Here is a 16,342-nt window from a genome sequence, read left to right as displayed (position 1 = left end):
CGTATAAATCGACTAGGTCGACGGGCGGAGTCCAATCTCTCAACTAATGTAGACAGGTAGTCGCAGCTGACACCTTGAGACAGAAGCTGAATGGCAGAGAGGATGGTGATTCAGCCTACCATCCAGCTCGCAACGCGCTGCGCCCCAAAGCGCCCCATGAACTGCAGCCCTGAGCTGCCCATGGGGAAGTAGCTGACGACATACCAGAGGAGGGCGGCGAGTTGGAAGATGGACGAGATGAGGGTGAGGAAGGTGGAGTGGAGCTGCCAGGAAAGAGTCGTTAGTTGCACTGACCTAGTACTTGTCTGAACTGGAAACAGGCTTGCCGATTTCTGTGTTCGTGTTCATGAGACTCGGGCTTGGGCTTGGGCGAGCTTGGAATGGAAGGGGAAGCGAAGCAAAGAAGAGAAGTGATGGGCTAGCTGGGATAGCCCCGGGACTCTGCAGGATGCCAGGATTCCCGGCAGGTTCCGGATGACAGGCAGCAGTGTGTCAGGTGCAGGATATAAGCAAGATGATGTCATTGCGCTTTTCGCATTTCGATTTCATCGTAGAAGCGAAGAGGATCCGGAGTTGCGGAGCAGATTGGAGGAATATCAAAGTCGCGGAAATGGTTGAATCGCGCATGCATGTACTAGTACATGCAGGAAATGCAGATGCATGACGGGCCGATCCAGCGATAATCGAAACGTAGGAAATCAAGCGACTTACCCCAATAGCAAAGTATAGGGTCATCGCGATGGACCCAAAGTACGCGGCAGTGAAGGGCAGCCGTGGCCCCGAGATCAGATGCCTAGCGTAGATCATCGGTCCCATGAGGACAGCCCATGATAGCAGGAAAAGTAACGATCCGACGGACCACCTATGAGAAAGCAAAACGGCTGGGGTCAGTTGGTATTCTCAGGCACAATCAAATCAGATTTAGAAGGGTGTTTGCGGCGCAAGGAAGGATTCGGCCTAGGCAGGTTCTCAGCCACGGCATGACAAGAGTTACGCCGCCTGTGCCTCGCAAAGCAATGGCAGAGGGTGGTATGGGTTTTAGAAATCAAGCTGGTATCGGGACCCAAACAGTCATCAGCGGGATTGGCAAAGCACTTACAGGATAGCGAATTTGCGGGGTTTTAAGGAGAGCACCGGGAATAGGAAAAAGCAAATCACGAAGCAGACAGCGGCGCCAAGGTTGCATGCGAAGAAGACGAGCATTCGGTCCCATCGACTTACTGTTGAGAAAAAGATCAGCTTTGCAGAAAGCTAGAGGGGGAAGCATAGATGCAAGAGAGCGAAAACGGAAAACGGTATGCTAAAGCAAGGAGAATGCGAGACATGGAGTTGATAGTGTTATCTTAGACCACCCCAAGGCTGGAATCTCTCGTCACCTGGACACAGTGCAGCGAATCAAACATGCCGGATAACTCAGAAACACAGTCATGGGTCTAGGAACTTACGGGCAAAGAAGGTATCCTCCTCCTCGCGTCGACTTGGAGCAGGTAGGGGAGCTCCTGGAGCTTCGTGAGTGGGGAGTTGAAGGTAGCCGTCTCTTTGACCAAATGGGTTGAGTGACTGCAACCTTGATAGGAAAGGAGTGGAGGAGTTGGTGGTCGCTGGAGCATCTCCTTCTCGTCGGGCCCAGCCGAGCGAGTTTACCGAATCGCGAAACGATGTAGACGCCATGCTGCGTGCTCGGCAAAAAAGAGGTTTACGGCAGAGGGGAAAGGCCTTGGCCAGTTGAATATGCCAGAGCTAAAGAGCTGAGCCACTGTAGCGCGAAACTGGGATGTCAAGCAGAAGGTCGCTGCAGGGACTATGCACGGCGGAAACCGGTGTTTTGCGTACAGATGATCTGCATATATCTTGTAGTGGTGGGCAGCTGCACGCTAACGGGGTGGACAAGATGATAGGGCAAAGGAGCGCGGGCCAGGTGACTGCTGCGGAACGGTGCTAACGGCCCTAAGGGAGCTTGGGAACGGGCAAAGTCTGAAGAGTTGAATCGATCGACAGATTTTGGGAAGTGCCGACCAGATCGAGTAAAGGAACAAGCGTGTGATCCCTTCAATAGAAGCTCTTGTATTATTTGGCCTGGGTTGCTTTACTGGCTGCCAGCCGCCCTTTGCGCAATATAGCTCCTGGTCGTCGGCTCTGGCTATCAGATCGGAGCCAGGATGTGAGGTGACGTCAAGGGCTGAAGAAGATATTCTCAGGAAGTCTATCCTATGCAAGTCGACGGCGGGCTCTAGGCCAAAGATAGCAAATGCGAGAGGGTCGGAGGTGAACAGACCAGGTGGGGAGGGCTGCGGAGAAGCTGGAACGGGGGTGGGCGTTTGCCTATTCGCCCGGCGTAACGTCAGAATAGTATAGCGCGCACTTGGAGGCTGAGACCGCTCCTACAGCAGGCTGCGAAATTAGCAATCTTTGTCAGATGACTCTTGTTGGAGAGCGAGGAAGCACAAGCGTGCCTTGGAAGGAGAGGAGGGAAAGGGAAGGTGTTAGTGGGCTGCGATTGCGAGTCAAGGCAGAGAGTGGCGGAAGAGGAAGTAGCATACCGAACGAACGTTGGCGAGAGTCAATCAGGAATCTGAGACCTTGGGCTTGGTGTTGAGGGTCGCAAGTAGAGCAGCACTGGAGATGGAGGCATCCAAGGTTCGGAATTCGGGAGGCGGTGGAGGAGGAGTGAGCACTCTGGCAGCTGATGAGCACGGCTAGTCCCAAAATAGCACAGCTTTCCACTAGAAGCCAATGGGCGGCTGTGCAGCTGCTGTGGGTGGCAGAGCAGATACATTCAATTGGCCAGCTGCCCTCCAGCAGCTGCCGGTGGATCCTTGCAGATGATCACCGCCTTCCACATCAGCTCTCTCCGTCCTCCATTAACTGTCTAGGTTGTTTCTCTTGTTACCCCTCCTCTACGAGCATTCCATCCAAAACATGCAACTCAAGCGAGACACGCTAGTTTTCTGAATCGCCAAAGGTTTTCCTTGGCTTGTTGTGCTTTCATCCCGGCTGTCAATCCCGGCCTTTCATTACATATGATTCATGCACTCCGGGGACTAGCGATTAGCGTGCATATTCCTTTGCAGATGCACATGGAGACGGGGCTATCTTGATGTCGAAGATCTTATCTCCTCTCCGGTCTGAGACCCCTCCCTTTGCCCACACCTGCCGCTGATTGCAAGAGCACACACCACCGGCGCAGATGGAAGGGATCGACCACTGCATTCCGAAGAATACTCCCCCAGACCCAAAGCCAACGTACGGTTTATTCCCACCAATCTGCAGAGTAGCTATGTCCAATCCAGGTATGACAAAACTGAGTCAATGTTCGGATAACCGGCCCTCGTCCAACCCGAGGAAATCAGCCTGCTGGCTTACGCCATTTGTCGCGTTACACTAAACACCGTCTAACTCTGTTGAGACTGAAAATCCGGCAGAGCTTAATGAACAGACTGACTGCTACGGTGAAGACAGCCTGGAGGCGGCAAAGTTCGACATGGCATAGCACAAGTACGTATGCTCCAGAGTCAGCTCCAGAGTCGTTACGCACTACCGATGCAACCTGGGGAACTCCTTGCAGAGACATGCAGTAGGCAGGAAACAGTAATACCATAGATCGCCAAACCCCCGAACCTTGACGGAACGGCGCGGGCACGAAACTGCGGGAGCCAATGTGCATCCCAAGGTAGAGTGTCTTTGCGCGAATGCTTTCTTTTTTTGTGCCTCAATAAATCAGAACTCTATGCGAGAAGCTTTCTCCAATGCAACCTCACAGGCCCCCTCACTTGCACAGCATCAGATACCTATCTTGGATGTCGGAACCACCCTATCCATACTTGAACGATCTACTAGTGTTCCGCACACTGTGCCGCATTCGCATTCTTAGGGCTAACTCGGCTGACTTCTTCACATTCCCTACTATTCCAAATCACTAGCGCTGAACAGGAAGTGATGAACGATACTCCTCATCAAAGTGGGTATGCGTTACTATCCAAGAATAAAGGCTAATTATAAACACTGAGTACGACTTTCTATTGATTAGATACGATACTGCGCCACACTCGCAATCCTGCCTATCAACTGCTGCCTGGCACAGTCCTCGGGAAGCGACAGACTGCACTACTTCTAATACTATCAAAGACCTAGTAGGTCTGCAAGTGTCACGGACCGCCTTGTGTGCATTAATGTAGTGTCCGTGTTCAGTTCAGTTCAGCCTGAGACGCTCGGACCGACTAGCAAGATAGGTGGAATATAGTAGGTACGCCCCTCCCTCACCCCTCACCTAAGCTGAGCCCATGTCCTGTAGGTGCATCGGGATCCCCACCAGAGATGCGTCTCGGGTATAGCTTCCAGCTCTTGTCGATCGGGCTAGCTGGAGCGGCTATGGACAAATGATCATGGATTACGGTAGCCTATACAGTATGCACTGCACTGCAGTAGCTAGGTATGTGTATGCATTCCGGGTCTACTCCTCTTTCCTAGTTTCAATTCTAGTCCTAGTTACCTAAATGGCTTTTCTCTTCTTGTCTTGTATATCTTTTCTTTTCTTGATATCCGCCTTGGTCCGGATGGAGAGGTATGTGGGTAATGGTATGGATGGTATGGTGGTCAGACATACAGTAGAAGAAGCCCGGGCCCTTTTGCGTTGCGTTGCTTTGCGCTGCACTGCTCTGCTCAAAGTGTAAAATGTAAAGTGTCGAAAGCATATGATGTCATTCCCTCTTTGTCTGCTCTACATACATACGTTACTTTGAGCTCGAGCTCACGTTGCAGGTCAGCCTGACCTGACCGCTGCTCTTACTTTATTTGGGTCGAGGAGGGAGTCGGGATGATCAGGATCCGTATGGGTGTGGATGTGGATGGGAATGATATTGGCTTTGGCCAACCAGGCAACTGATATTTAGAAGTAAGTAGCGCGGGCGCAAACCTGGTTTTGGAACCAGAAACTGAAGAAGGGTAGGGTGTGTGGGTGCGCGACAAGAACAAGGACAAGGACAAGATTAAAAAGAAATGGAAAGTGAAGGGCTGACACGGAGTGAGTCATGATGTCGCCTTAAAGGAAACAGGTGACGAGTGACAACCTAGAATAGTCGTACCTGGGCTTGCACCTGGGCAAGCTGTTCATGGGATGGATGCGATGGGATGCGATAGATGAAGGTTGAGGAGATTCGTTTCTGCACATGTACCACCCTCCCTACTACCCTCCACAACGGCCTCTACAATGCCCCATTAACCAACCAGGCGGCCTCGCTGCCCTCGTCGACTCTTCCCACTGGTCCATCTTGACACCCTCCATGTTCGCATATCTGGTGTTTTGTCTGGTTTAGTTAGTGCTGGCTAGTGCTAGCTTCACTGCCACTGCCACCCCCTTCACCCTACCTACCCTACTCTGTCTGTCGCTCTGCTTCCTTTATTCCTTTGCTGGGAATGAGCTACCCACACTGCGCGTAATGCACGGTAGTTAGCCCTGTTAAGCCTCACCCACTTGTGGGATCGACGCCATGCATGACCTCTGCAGCGGCACGTATATCAAATGAGAGGCTCCGCAGTGTGGCTGGCCCGCAGGTATATAAAGGGCGCAGCGACCCCCGTCGCTTTGACCTGCATGTCATTCTTCTTGAATCCTTCATTGTCGGACTTGATCGCTTCGCTCAGTAAGACGGATACGGTATCCTTCCCGCAGCTTCTGAGTGTTCTGTTGGATTTTCGTGACATCCGACTTCATACACTGGACTCTTTTGATGTTCACTCAAGGGTGAATCAGTGAATACTTGACTCCTCAGCTTGCGTCTCATCGCGACCTTTTGACCCTCGAGCCTCGACGCTCGACCCTCAACTCCTCGACCTTTGATTCTTTGACTCTTTCGCTCTTCATCCTGGGATTTTCAAGTCCTGCCAACGAATGTAAGTATAGTTTGTTGGCGCCTGCTTTGTTCCGACACCTCCGACCTGTTCTCTTGGGTAAGTCATCAGAAGCACGAGCCTCGCTTCAAGTTCGATGCTTCTGCTCCTCTCCTTCCTTTTGAGTTTCTGATATGGTTGGAGTTGCCTTCCGCCACGTGCAAGAGGCTATCTCGGTTAGAGTCGTCGTATCCATGGGTCATAGCCCATGCGCCCACTCTCAGACCACGGAAGCTGACGTTTTTCTCGAAGCACAGAAACAAGGTTATCGTTACCTGAGCGCCTCATTCCATTTATTTTTGGTAAGTTTTGTCTTGTTTTGTTGTCGCGCCTGTTCTCGCACTAGCATCTGCATGAGAAGCGATGAGGGGCTTCGCTCTTGCTCGGTCTGGAGAATTCCGAGACCCTGATTGCCATCAGGGATCAGACGGAGCTGCGTACCGTGGTCCCTCAATGGATGCCGGTTTCCCGGGGAAGAACCATGGGCATTAAATCAGGCAAAGAATGTTATGAGCTTGCGCTGCATTTTGTTCCCTGCATTGGCTGTTCATTGCCGTCCGTTTCGGGCATCTGCAGCGCGGGGTTGAAGCAGCGATCGCGTCTTAGGGGAAACAGTTCGCGGGGGGCGCTTATTCGACGATCCGAAATGCCTAGCAAGACTGCTAGAGTGCAAGGGCCCCTGCGCGGAGATGACTTGGTGGTTGGTCGCGCGGGGAGCGGGCGAATACGGAGTATATATATCAATGATATCACCCGCGCTCTCTGCAATTGTCGACTGTCATCCAGGATCTTGAGAGTCTTGACTGTTTCACCGAGCCGATACTGCCATTCCCCACCGCCTTCTCATCTGTCTCAACACTGTTTCAGTCCTTGAACTCCCACCGCCTCGCAGGCAAATCGATCGACTTCCCCCACGCTACCTCCAGGATCTCCGGCCTCGACGGACTAGATTTACTGTCCCTGTCAACTTGTCAATTGCTGTCGCCTCTCGCCGACTCGCCGCTGATTCCGCCCGCTGCCCTTTGTCGTACATCCTGCTCACCGGACCTGTCAAGGACACATTCCAGCGCCACCCCGCTCCTCTCCATTATTTGCCGTTATCGACTCTTGTCCCCACGCTCAGCTTGGCCTGCCCATTCATCCTTCCTCCCCTCGCTTACGCTTCTGGAATACGGACACGCCTCCTCATCGCTTCTCATCGGCCATTCTTATTATTTCATCATTTCTTTTCCTGCTCTTGCGCAGCATTTTCTTTTTTTTGTTTTCCGTCGCTCACATCGGACTTTCAGCCGATTATTCAGCTCTTGCGTGGCTCACGATCGACTCAGCCCAGCCTATTGGAATCGGGAACCCACTCACGATAGGAGTCGCTTTTATTAACTCGTCCACTCCCAATCCGCATCCTTTGGCCACGCATTGCCTCACTTTCCAAGCTCGCAGCGCTCGAACTGTCTTTCATCGTTCACGACGCTGCTTTGTTACTCTGACAATCTCCATTTGGTCAGTAGCCCCTATCCCTGCCTTTAACCACCTTCTTTGTCTCTCAGACCGAGTCGCAGAATTGTATTCCTTTATTGGTTTCTTATTAACATAATAAGGCACACAGATCCGTCACCCTTTCGTCCCCTCCCGATTATTACCCACGAGCAGCCTCCTAGTCAGCTTACATCGTCATACCGAAGCGAGGGGCACTGAACCTTATAAGTTACAACATACCTCAACAGCCCCTTATTTTCGACAAAGCATTTATAAACTCCTGGTTTCTGGACCGTAAGGCCTTTTCCAAACATCGGTCGACTTGACCTCAGTGCCTTTAGCTGAATGACCATGACTGAAGCAAGAATGTTCATCAAGACTGAACCTGACGATCACAGCAGTGACCAGAACCATTTCATGATGTCGCAATCCGGTTATTCCATGCATAATCAGTTTGGAAACGATGGGATTGACCCCTCGGACCTTACAAACGGTGGATTCATGGGAGGTTTCGGCTTCGGCTCCCAACAAAACATGTCATCCAGCTTCAACTTTGGAAACTCGGGCATAGACACAGACGAGTTGTTGGACTTGGAACTCAACGGGCAGAACGGTGTCCAACAGAACTACATACAGGAACATCCATCAAGCGCAGGCATTGCTATGAGTCATCCCAGCCAAATGTACTCGAATACTCCAGATGGTGGTCCTATACACAGCCCATTTATGCAGAGCAGCTACAACTATGACCACTTCCGTGGTGTGAACCAAGGACAGTTGAGCTCTTCCCACATCCAGAGTGCTGGCTCTCACCTGGAACAAAGTTATTTGAATTCAAAGGCTCGCCCGAGCATGCAAGCGTTGAACGGTGATATTTCTCGCAGCCCAATGACTCCCAAGACTCCCGCTCTTGGTGGCCTTGCTCTTGGCACTCCAGAATCAGGAAGCTTCCCTACTACACAGCCCATTCGGACAGGCCTGCAACACCGCCATCAGAAGACTCTTTCGAACCAATGGGACGGCACGCCCGGAAGTGCCCAGTCATACGCCGAGTCTCCTATCTCATCTCCAGGCCACCCATCTCACCATGCCGCGATTTCCGAAATCTTCAAGTCAGGAAAGCACGCTTCCTTGCCGGCCAAGGTTGATGCTCACCTGCCGGCCAATCAAGATCTCGAGTCGCAGGAAGCCAAGCGCCGGCGCAGGAGGGCTTCTCATAACCTTGTTGAACGTCGGCGACGTGATAATATCAATGAGCGTATCCAGGATTTGTCGCATCTCGTCCCCCAGCACCGATTAGAGGACGATAAAGTTCGCAAACAGCTTGTCAACAACTCGGGCATGCCCGGAACAGCGGGCGCAAATGCTGCGACTTCACTATTGGCTGGTGGAACAGGCCGACGCGCCGCCGGCAACATCACCATGGGTCTGCCAATTGAAGAGAAGGAAAAGGGTCCTAACAAGGGAGACATCCTCAACGGCGCTGTTGGCTGGACAAGAGATCTCATGTGGGCTCTTCACGTCAAGATCCAACAAGAGGCAGAGCTTGCCGAGTTGATCAGCAGCCTCGGCGGTACCTGGCCGTTTGAACAAACCGAAGAGGAGAAGCGCATGCGCACCGAGATTCTCGACGCTATCGAGAAGAATGACCCTGGCTCCTTCCACTACAGCCGCGCACCCGGCAGCGGGCTACGAGTCCCCAAGCACACCAACATTGCTGGAGACGCCACGTCGAACGGCGCATTGAGCCCTCAAAGTCTCAGCCCTCCCTTTACCGGCTCCAGCAACGGCGCGCAGTACTGGAACACCTCCGGACATGCCGGGATGAGTTTCAAGGAGGAGGATGAGTACGCCATGGAGATGAACTAGCTTGTGCCGCTGGAGATGAACTAGCTTGTGCCGCTGGAGATGAACTGGGCTTTCGCCGCTTTTTACATTATACCACGTCATACTCGTTGCATACATGGCGTCAACGGTGGTAGTTGCCGGCGTACGCGGGTATATGGATTCTGGTTTCCTTCTGCTGTTTTGTGTGTCAGTGCATTCATATGTTGCGTTATAGGTAGAACTGCCTTGTTGCTGCTTGCTTTCGATGTTCATCAGCTTGTTTGTTATCTTGATGCAGACGACTTGCCTTATCTTCCGCGTTCTGGCTTTTCCCATACCACTTCTGATTCTTGCTCTCCTTTTATCTCTTTCCAGTCTGCTCGCGTTCATCGCATGGATTTTGTTCTGTTCCTGCATGCTCATCGATACCCTTTCCTGTTTCGCCCTAATATCTCTATATCTGCGCCTTTGCTATTATTACTCGATTCGATCGGCTTCAATATTTCGGATTACACGTCTGATGTTTATCTATCTGTCTATCTATATCTTATCTAGTACTGCTCTTACATGGACACAATCTTATACTACAACCATGAAGTTCGGACTCAGGATTTTGGCTTGACTAGACTACTCTAGTCTAGTCTCGACCGGTTAGTCTTGACCCATCCTGAGCTTGCAGCTTGGATGTGAACAAATCTCAGCTCTCGAATATCCTATGTTATCCTCATTTGCGCTTTCTACCCGAGTAGCGCGAGGTATGGAAGGAACGGGTCGAACTAGGCCTAGCCTGAGAAAAATGGTCGGCAGGAGATGATGATGATGGTAATAAATCCATGCACGGATCTGTCAGCTTTTCGCTGATTGCTGATTGCGGGAAAATGCCGCTTCAAGTACATTTACTAATATCAGTATTTTTAGGCCTATCCCGGCCTGTGCTGTGGTCAATAATATGGAGGCCGAGCCTCCCCTAGGTTATACCTAGTTCCCCCACCCCTGGGCCGGCCACTAACGGGGTTCTTTTTTGGGTGAAATGGCCGTGCTCTATGCAGCTCCTGCCATGCAAAGGGACCTACTCTTCTTTCCCTTTACTAAGTACCACCGGTTGGCCAGGCCATGGTCACGTATCGTATCCTTCGAGTTATCTAGGGCACGTTAGTGCGTGGACCGGATAGGTAAGGAGATAAGACGAGTGGGACTCTACCTCTGTAGTACCTAGCTCCATACCGTTAGGTGGGCCGGATGCGTGTTGTAATGACGGGAAAGAGCAGGACAGATTGGAAGCAAAGGAGGCTGTGGCCCGCTGATCCTGATGCTAGGATACCAAGAGTGACGATATGTAGGTACACTAAAGAGAAGAGAAGGTATCCACAGTTTCCTATAGTGTATAGGCTCATAATCCAGCAAGACCTAAACCAATCTGAAATTCGTTAACAGTGGATTATCATCTTATCGGAGTTATTAGATCAACCTTACTAAGCCCTAAACTCCTAAGTAGTATGGGAAGATAGACGCAGGTATAAAGTATATATATATATATATATACACTGTTCTGAAGTATATAGATAGACGCAGTTAAATAAGCATATATAGACGCTGCCTTCGGGTTAGGTACTTTGCTGACGCGAAGCCATCCAAAGGCTTGTTGCGGTTTGAATTAAAAAGTTGGAAAAGAGGGATAGCTCAAATAAGCCTGGAGTCCGCGACGGTCTATAGCTTCCAGAGGGAGATATGCAATGCTTTCCAAGTATAAGTACTGCCACGACAACATACCCATCTTTTAGGGTGAGGGCCGAAAGTATATATGCGCTGCTTACCTAGAAAAGTACTACTATAGGAAGGAAACGCCTTTGTAGGAAAGGGCGGGGAGGATGGGGGAGGGTGCAGTAATCTAGCGCAGGACTATAATAACTTCGCACACTTGACAGTAGTGACTCGTAAACTAGTAGCGCTGCCGATCAAATGGGGGGACGTGTTTGTACATGTGTATATAGCAGTATCAGTATCTCTCTAGGTAGAAGTATGGCACAGTCTATGAACCATCTAAACCTAATCCTGCCGACAATACATATCCATTCAAATGAACAAAAGAAACGAAAGGTTTTTCTCCTTCAGATAGCCAATCCAAACTCAAACAGAGGAATATTTAGACAGCCTCCCCCCTCATCTTCCTGAAGAAGTCCATGACACCCGTGAACACAACAAGCAGGATACCACCGCCAGGACCCAACCGGAGCACCTTGGGCGTGAATCCCTTGTAAAGCGCAGCGAAACCCTCCTCCTTCATGACGGTCCCGACAGCCGGCCAGGCCCAGTTATACTTGGGCGTTTGGCCCGCGACCTTGGGGCTGTTCTGGATACGCGACTTGACGACATCCATGGGCGTGTTGAGGATCGTACCGGCCGTTCCACCAATCGAACCAGCGATCAGATCGTTCCGGGTTTGTTGAGCCTTGTTTCCGGGCTCGGGGGTGGGCATCTGCGCGCGCACTTGGAAGATGCAGCCAAAGTAACCAGAGTTCCAGAGGATATGGCGCCAGAGGGTGGACTCGAGGCCGTTGTAGAGGGCGAGGGGACCCTCGGCGGCGACGATCTTGCGCACGACGTCGAGCATACCGTTGTACTTTCCGGCGGAGGCGCGGTCTTGCAGACGGATCTTGACGAGCTCAAAGGGGACGACGACGAAGGATTCTGTGGCACCGGCGGTCGCACCGGTCAAGATAGCGAGGGATTGGGTCTGCTTCTCGGCGCCAAAGGCCTTGCGGTAAAAGGCGCCCCAGGAGTCGTTGGCGGCGAACTTGGTCGCACGCTTGGGCGCTTCCATTAGGATGGGGGCGGAGATTCCGCGGTAGAGGCGGGAGGCACTTTGCGGTGTGTTAGATTTCGACTTTTAGGTGAGGGGGCGGGGAAGGGGTTACCCTTCGTTGCGGATGATCTTGCGGAAGCAGTCGAACATGCCATTGTATCCCTCCTCACCGGCGGCACCAGCGCCTTGCTGAAGTTGCCTGTTTCCGAGTCAGCCTGGCTCAATTGGGTGAGTTTATTGTTGTGCGGGGAGATACGTACACTCGGGTCTTGACGACATCCAATGGATACCTAATCAGTTGTTAACTTCAATTCCTGTGAAGCATTTCCTTTATTCGCTCGAAGTTGAAGAGAAAGGGAGAGTCGTACATAACCAGAATCTAGTCACGCGCCAGTCAGCCCTGATGTCAAATTAACCGAGTTCGGAGTCAGCCCACTTACCTCGGACACACCGGCGACGGCACCGGCAACGAACTGGTACCCAAAGGGCAGGGGCGCCTGGGTGTTGCTGCTCGACATCTTGACTGGAATGGAGGGGAAATGGAAAGGAGTGAGGGAGGAGAAAGGAAAGGGGAGATGTAGGGGGAGAAGAACGCCGGTGAGGAGAAGTTGGAGTGATTGGAAACTCGAGAATCACCGGACCGGAAACCGGCCGAGCGTGGATGGTCCCTCTTCGGCTGCCGGAAAATCCTTCCTGATCGGGTATCGAGCCTTCCCCACGACCCCGCGTCGGCTTCTTGTGGTTCTTATCTTTCAATTTGTTTTCATCAGGCATCTATTCATCTAACTTAGGTATTCATTATCATAACATCATCCACGCCATAAACGTCACACAAACCATAGTCTTCCAATTGCTCCTTGTCGCATCACCACCTGATTCTACCGTCGGTTCCTCCTTCGCCACAGTCCCCGTCGTCGACGCAGTCGGCACCGCCGTACAGCTCGATCCGCACGCATACCCCGTCGGACAGCATCCCCCGCCAACAGTATCCGCACAGCTAAACCAGCCAGTCGCACATCGCTTCGCGCCGCTCTCATCACTGCCCTCGTCACTGCCTTCGTCAGCGCTTGGTGCGTCGGTCGGCTCGGCAACTACAATGGTTCGGCCATCCGACACAACGGTGGATGAGGACATAGCCGGGCAGGAGGTGGTGTCGCAGTCACGACCTGTCTGGCAGCATCCGCCTTGATAGACTGCAGCACATGCGTAGAAACCGGTCGGACACGACGTTTCGGTCTCGGAGCTTGTGGTCGTGGATGCACTGGTAGGTCGGTCTGGCGGCGACAAATCCGTTGTTGATGATGTGCTGCTGCTACTGCTGGTAGTCGTCGTGGTTTCAGCGGTGCTCGTACTCGTACTCGTCGCAGGATTCGTCTCAGTCGACGTAGTCGTCAATGTCGTCGACGACAAGGTCAGCGTTACGGTAACGACATGCGAACCTGCTTTGGATCAGCAACCACTCAGCAAGGCAATGTCATCCGGGAGAACATACACCCATCCTCAACGCACTCATACCCCGGAAAGCAACACCCGCCCCCAAGCGACGACGGGCAGCTCGTATACCCCTCCCAGCAAGATCCAATCGTCCCCGAGCAGTCCTGGCCCGCTGGACAACAGCCTACATCGCCAGACCCCGTATCCTCGACGACGACGCACGTCTCGTCCGTCCCGCAGCAGCTATCCGGACGATTGATCGATGAACATGCGCTTGTTCCAGTTGGACACTCAAATTCTCTTCGGGCGAGCGGCGAAGACCGTAGATCAGCAAGTCGCTCAAGACCGAGTGCGAATGGCGGGTGGAAGTTGTATGAGCGGGGGAGGTAGGTTCGGTCTTCGTCAGCCGTTGTAGAGTTTGCGGCGATGGTGTCTTCCTCGTATTGCCAGTAATGCATAAAGAACTTCTCACCCTCGTCACCGGTCATTTTGCGGATGCCGATGGGCTTTTTGGGCTGGGGTCGGCCATTGCCTTGGTCGAGTGCCGATACAGTGGCAGCGAGCGAGGCTACGCCGAGCAACAAGGGAGTGAACAACATGGGAGTTATTGAAGACGTTTGCTATACCCTGGAAGCCTGGAATTACAGCAGCCAGTAAAAGCAAAGAAAGTCAACATTTTGTAGGTGAGTTTTGAGCTCTAGATGTGGAAATAATAAATAGATGGCTGGGAGCTTTGATGCATCCAAGAGTCCAAACTTGTCTCGGGTCGGGCAGCCCTCTTCCCGATTGGGACTAGTGTGTTTGGGATGCCCTAGATACACTCACACCGTCATTCAGCTAGAAACCTTGAGCTTCATTGAGCTTCATTATTCTGTTTCTCCTGCGTACTGGCTAGAAATAAATCGATTAAGTAAAGTATCAAGGAGCAGCAACGACATCTTAACAGAAGGTGGTCAATTATTGCTCTTGCCAAATATCTGGGGCATCGCTACTAGTAGCTGAAGGTAGAGACCATAGACAAAATAGGGAAAGTAACGTAAAGAGCCCTGGAGGATTGCGTTACTATCCTAGTTTGATAAACCAGCTTGAGGAGTTAAGATAGCATTGGGTTTAGTAGTCCTCGTGGTAGGCTCTAGTCTCAGAAACAGAAGTTGGGTGAAGGCTTGTAGCCTCAGGAACCTTACCTCTAGGGCCAGCATTCAGGATCGACAGGGAATAGGGAGGGAGTATCTGGTATTGGCAAGCCTAAGGTAGCAGATTTCCCAAGGTATATTGGCAGGTATGGTAGGAGGTAAAGATAGTCTAGTCTCTTTCTACCCGTCCGGGGCTTCTAGGTATATAGGTATGTAGAAATGAGGACCAACCCAGTTTCATTAGACTGACCACCCTTGGCTAGCTTAATATTAGTGCCTAGATGAGACTGAAGGCTCGTATAGATAGCAAAGATATTTATTTCTCAGTGATATGTTCGGGCGGGAGGTGTATAAAGTGATGGTGGTCCAGAGAATGTGGCGTCGGGGCGGGGCTCAAAGCCCTTAGCTTATGGCTACTCAGGTAGTATTCTGTGTGGTAGCTGCCTTGGCTGGGGGTATTTTAAGTAGCTGTCGGTGCGGCAATTGGAGATTGTGAGTGAGAGACCGCCGGGTCTGTATCTGGTGGAGTGGAGAGTGTGATTCGCGAGGTCGGTGCGTGAAAGGTGGACGAAACTGCAAACTCTTTCCTACCAAACTGAACATAGACTAGGTTAATATATCCATGGAGCGAGACACCACTAATCATGGCATCACAGGGGATTATAACTCGTTGGCTGCGTCAAAATAAAGGTAAACCGGCTCCCCGAACCGGGGAATGGGGTTCTTTTGGACTTATATCTTATCTTGAAAGCCTAGATATCCCCCCTGCAGTATCCATACAGAAGTGGGCGACAGTTATTTGCTAGGCTTAACCAAGATATGGCCTTACAGGCTATCAACAAGGCTCGGTGGAGTATACTACCTGATCTGGAAGCTAGGAGTCTAAGAGTATATCAAAGGTGGGCCTTTTCGGTAGGAGTGGGGTCAGAAATAGGTACTATGCGTTAGAGAGCGATGGAGAATATAGCTGTCCGCTAATGTACATATCATCCGTCAGACAGGTTTCGCACGAAATAGAGTATACTGAAAGTGTCAGTTCCTGCCCACGCTTCCAGAGAGCAGTGCCGCTCCTCTCACCAGAGCGCCAGGCCTGCAAGCATCGCTGCTGCCATGAAACCAGCGGAAACCCCAATAGCCGGTTTTCTGGCGCTCGACTAACCCACAGCGGCGGATTTGCAGTGATACCTATCTTCCCTTGCCGACTCAGTCTCCACGACTTCCGCTACAATGGGCTCGAATGTCTCGTCGAGAGGCTCACAATCGAGCCGTATGTCGGAGTATACTTGGAGCTTTCCAAATTCTTTTAGGTTCGGAAGGGCGAGTCTGATTTTATGAACTGTCAATAGCGAAAGGAGATGGGTAGAAACCTTATGACTTACCCCTCAATCGCACCGAAGAAGCCCAGGAAGGACGGATTGCCAATCAGAGGGATGCTGACGTTCAGAGCGGTGGTAGACGAGATCTTGACGCTCGACGTGGTATTGTAGAATGAGGACATATCGATACTAGGTAGGAGATGCCAGCTCATTCTCGTATCGAAGACCACGACGGCACACAGACCTTGAGATTGCGCGTTCAACTTCAAACTCTTTCCATACGAGATCTAACTCGGGAAGGTTGAGTGATGCCGGAGATTCGGGTAGCTGGAATATTGCTGAGATCTTCAAGAGAAGCTTGGCGGTCCATTTGGTTACAGGTCACTTGGTTCAGTATGGCGTGTATGCCATGAAGATATTCCACATACCTTGCTAGGAGCCTCTTCATACTAGGAATGCATACTTTA

At 51.6% G+C, this 16,342-nt stretch overlaps 5 protein-coding genes across 5 annotated transcripts; 1 reads left to right on the top strand and 4 right to left on the bottom strand.

The window, feature by feature from the left end:
* Positions 1 to 78: 78 nt before the first annotated feature.
* Positions 79 to 2,006, bottom strand: BDV17DRAFT_49287 (putative Golgi traffic protein SFT2). The gene is made up of 4 exons (XM_073764627.1): positions 1,446 to 2,006; positions 1,100 to 1,220; positions 712 to 862; positions 79 to 263 (listed from the first exon to the last, which is right to left on the bottom strand). The coding sequence occupies exons 1-4, from the start codon at positions 1,669 to 1,671 to the stop codon at positions 111 to 113; spliced, it is 651 nt and encodes a 216-aa protein (XP_073616971.1). The 5' UTR covers positions 1,672 to 2,006; the 3' UTR covers positions 79 to 110.
* Positions 2,007 to 7,181: 5,175 nt separating this feature from the next.
* On the top strand, positions 7,182 to 9,343 carry BDV17DRAFT_49185 (basic helix-loop-helix domain-containing protein). Its single transcript, XM_073764626.1, has 2 exons — positions 7,182 to 7,386; positions 7,493 to 9,343. The coding sequence occupies exon 2, from the start codon at positions 7,708 to 7,710 to the stop codon at positions 9,229 to 9,231; it is 1,524 nt and encodes a 507-aa protein (XP_073616970.1). The 5' UTR covers positions 7,182 to 7,386; positions 7,493 to 7,707; the 3' UTR covers positions 9,232 to 9,343.
* Positions 9,344 to 11,144: 1,801 nt separating this feature from the next.
* BDV17DRAFT_259946 (putative mitochondrial 2-oxodicarboxylate carrier protein) lies at positions 11,145 to 12,600 on the bottom strand. The gene is made up of 5 exons (XM_073757493.1): positions 12,433 to 12,600; positions 12,402 to 12,404; positions 12,253 to 12,290; positions 12,105 to 12,191; positions 11,145 to 12,050 (listed from the first exon to the last, which is right to left on the bottom strand). The coding sequence occupies exons 1-5, from the start codon at positions 12,508 to 12,510 to the stop codon at positions 11,333 to 11,335; spliced, it is 924 nt and encodes a 307-aa protein (XP_073616969.1). The 5' UTR covers positions 12,511 to 12,600; the 3' UTR covers positions 11,145 to 11,332.
* Positions 12,601 to 12,752: 152 nt separating this feature from the next.
* On the bottom strand, positions 12,753 to 14,294 carry BDV17DRAFT_259942 (putative GPI anchored protein). The gene is made up of 2 exons (XM_073757492.1): positions 13,485 to 14,294; positions 12,753 to 13,431 (listed from the first exon to the last, which is right to left on the bottom strand). The coding sequence occupies exons 1-2, from the start codon at positions 14,023 to 14,025 to the stop codon at positions 12,794 to 12,796; spliced, it is 1,179 nt and encodes a 392-aa protein (XP_073616968.1). The 5' UTR covers positions 14,026 to 14,294; the 3' UTR covers positions 12,753 to 12,793.
* A 1,419-nt stretch (positions 14,295 to 15,713) lies between these two features.
* Positions 15,714 to 16,057, bottom strand: BDV17DRAFT_290114 (uncharacterized protein; the record flags this gene model as incomplete). The annotated part of the gene is made up of 2 exons (XM_073761824.1): positions 15,714 to 15,882; positions 15,939 to 16,057. The coding sequence occupies 2 exons, from the start codon at positions 16,055 to 16,057 to the stop codon at positions 15,714 to 15,716; spliced, it is 288 nt and encodes a 95-aa protein (XP_073616967.1).
* Positions 16,058 to 16,342: the final 285 nt, after the last annotated feature.

Source organism: Aspergillus undulatus (assembly GCF_047715775.1).
Source record: "Aspergillus undulatus strain CBS 261.88 unplaced genomic scaffold BDV17scaffold_16, whole genome shotgun sequence".
Lineage (NCBI taxonomy): Eukaryota > Fungi > Ascomycota > Eurotiomycetes > Eurotiales > Aspergillaceae > Aspergillus > Aspergillus undulatus.
This window is presented reverse-complemented; position numbering and strand designations above follow the sequence as displayed.

Excerpts from the sequence above, each read along its gene's own strand:
- BDV17DRAFT_49287 (XM_073764627.1), bottom strand. The coding sequence starts at position 1,671 with ATGGCGTCTACATCGTTTCGCGATTCGGTAAACTCGCTCGGCTGGGCC. Across the intron at positions 1,221-1,445 it reads GGAGGATACCTTCTTTGCCC|TAAGTCGATGGGACCGAATG; the intron begins GTAAGTTCCTAG and ends TTTTCTCAACAG. Across the intron at positions 863-1,099 it reads CCCCGCAAATTCGCTATCCT|GTGGTCCGTCGGATCGTTAC; the intron begins GTAAGTGCTTTG and ends GCTTTCTCATAG.
- BDV17DRAFT_49185 (XM_073764626.1), top strand. The coding sequence starts at position 7,708 with ATGACCATGACTGAAGCAAGAATGTTCATCAAGACTGAACCTGACGAT.
- BDV17DRAFT_259946 (XM_073757493.1), bottom strand. The coding sequence starts at position 12,510 with ATGTCGAGCAGCAACACCCAGGCGCCCCTGCCCTTTGGGTACCAGTTC. Across the intron at positions 12,192-12,252 it reads GATGTCGTCAAGACCCGAGT|GCAACTTCAGCAAGGCGCTG; the intron begins GTACGTATCTCC and ends ACTCGGAAACAG. Across the intron at positions 12,051-12,104 it reads AAGATCATCCGCAACGAAGG|TGCCTCCCGCCTCTACCGCG; the intron begins GTAACCCCTTCC and ends CACACCGCAAAG.
- BDV17DRAFT_259942 (XM_073757492.1), bottom strand. The coding sequence starts at position 14,025 with ATGTTGTTCACTCCCTTGTTGCTCGGCGTAGCCTCGCTCGCTGCCACT. Across the intron at positions 13,432-13,484 it reads TGAGTGCGTTGAGGATGGGT|GTTCGCATGTCGTTACCGTA; the intron begins GTATGTTCTCCC and ends GATCCAAAGCAG.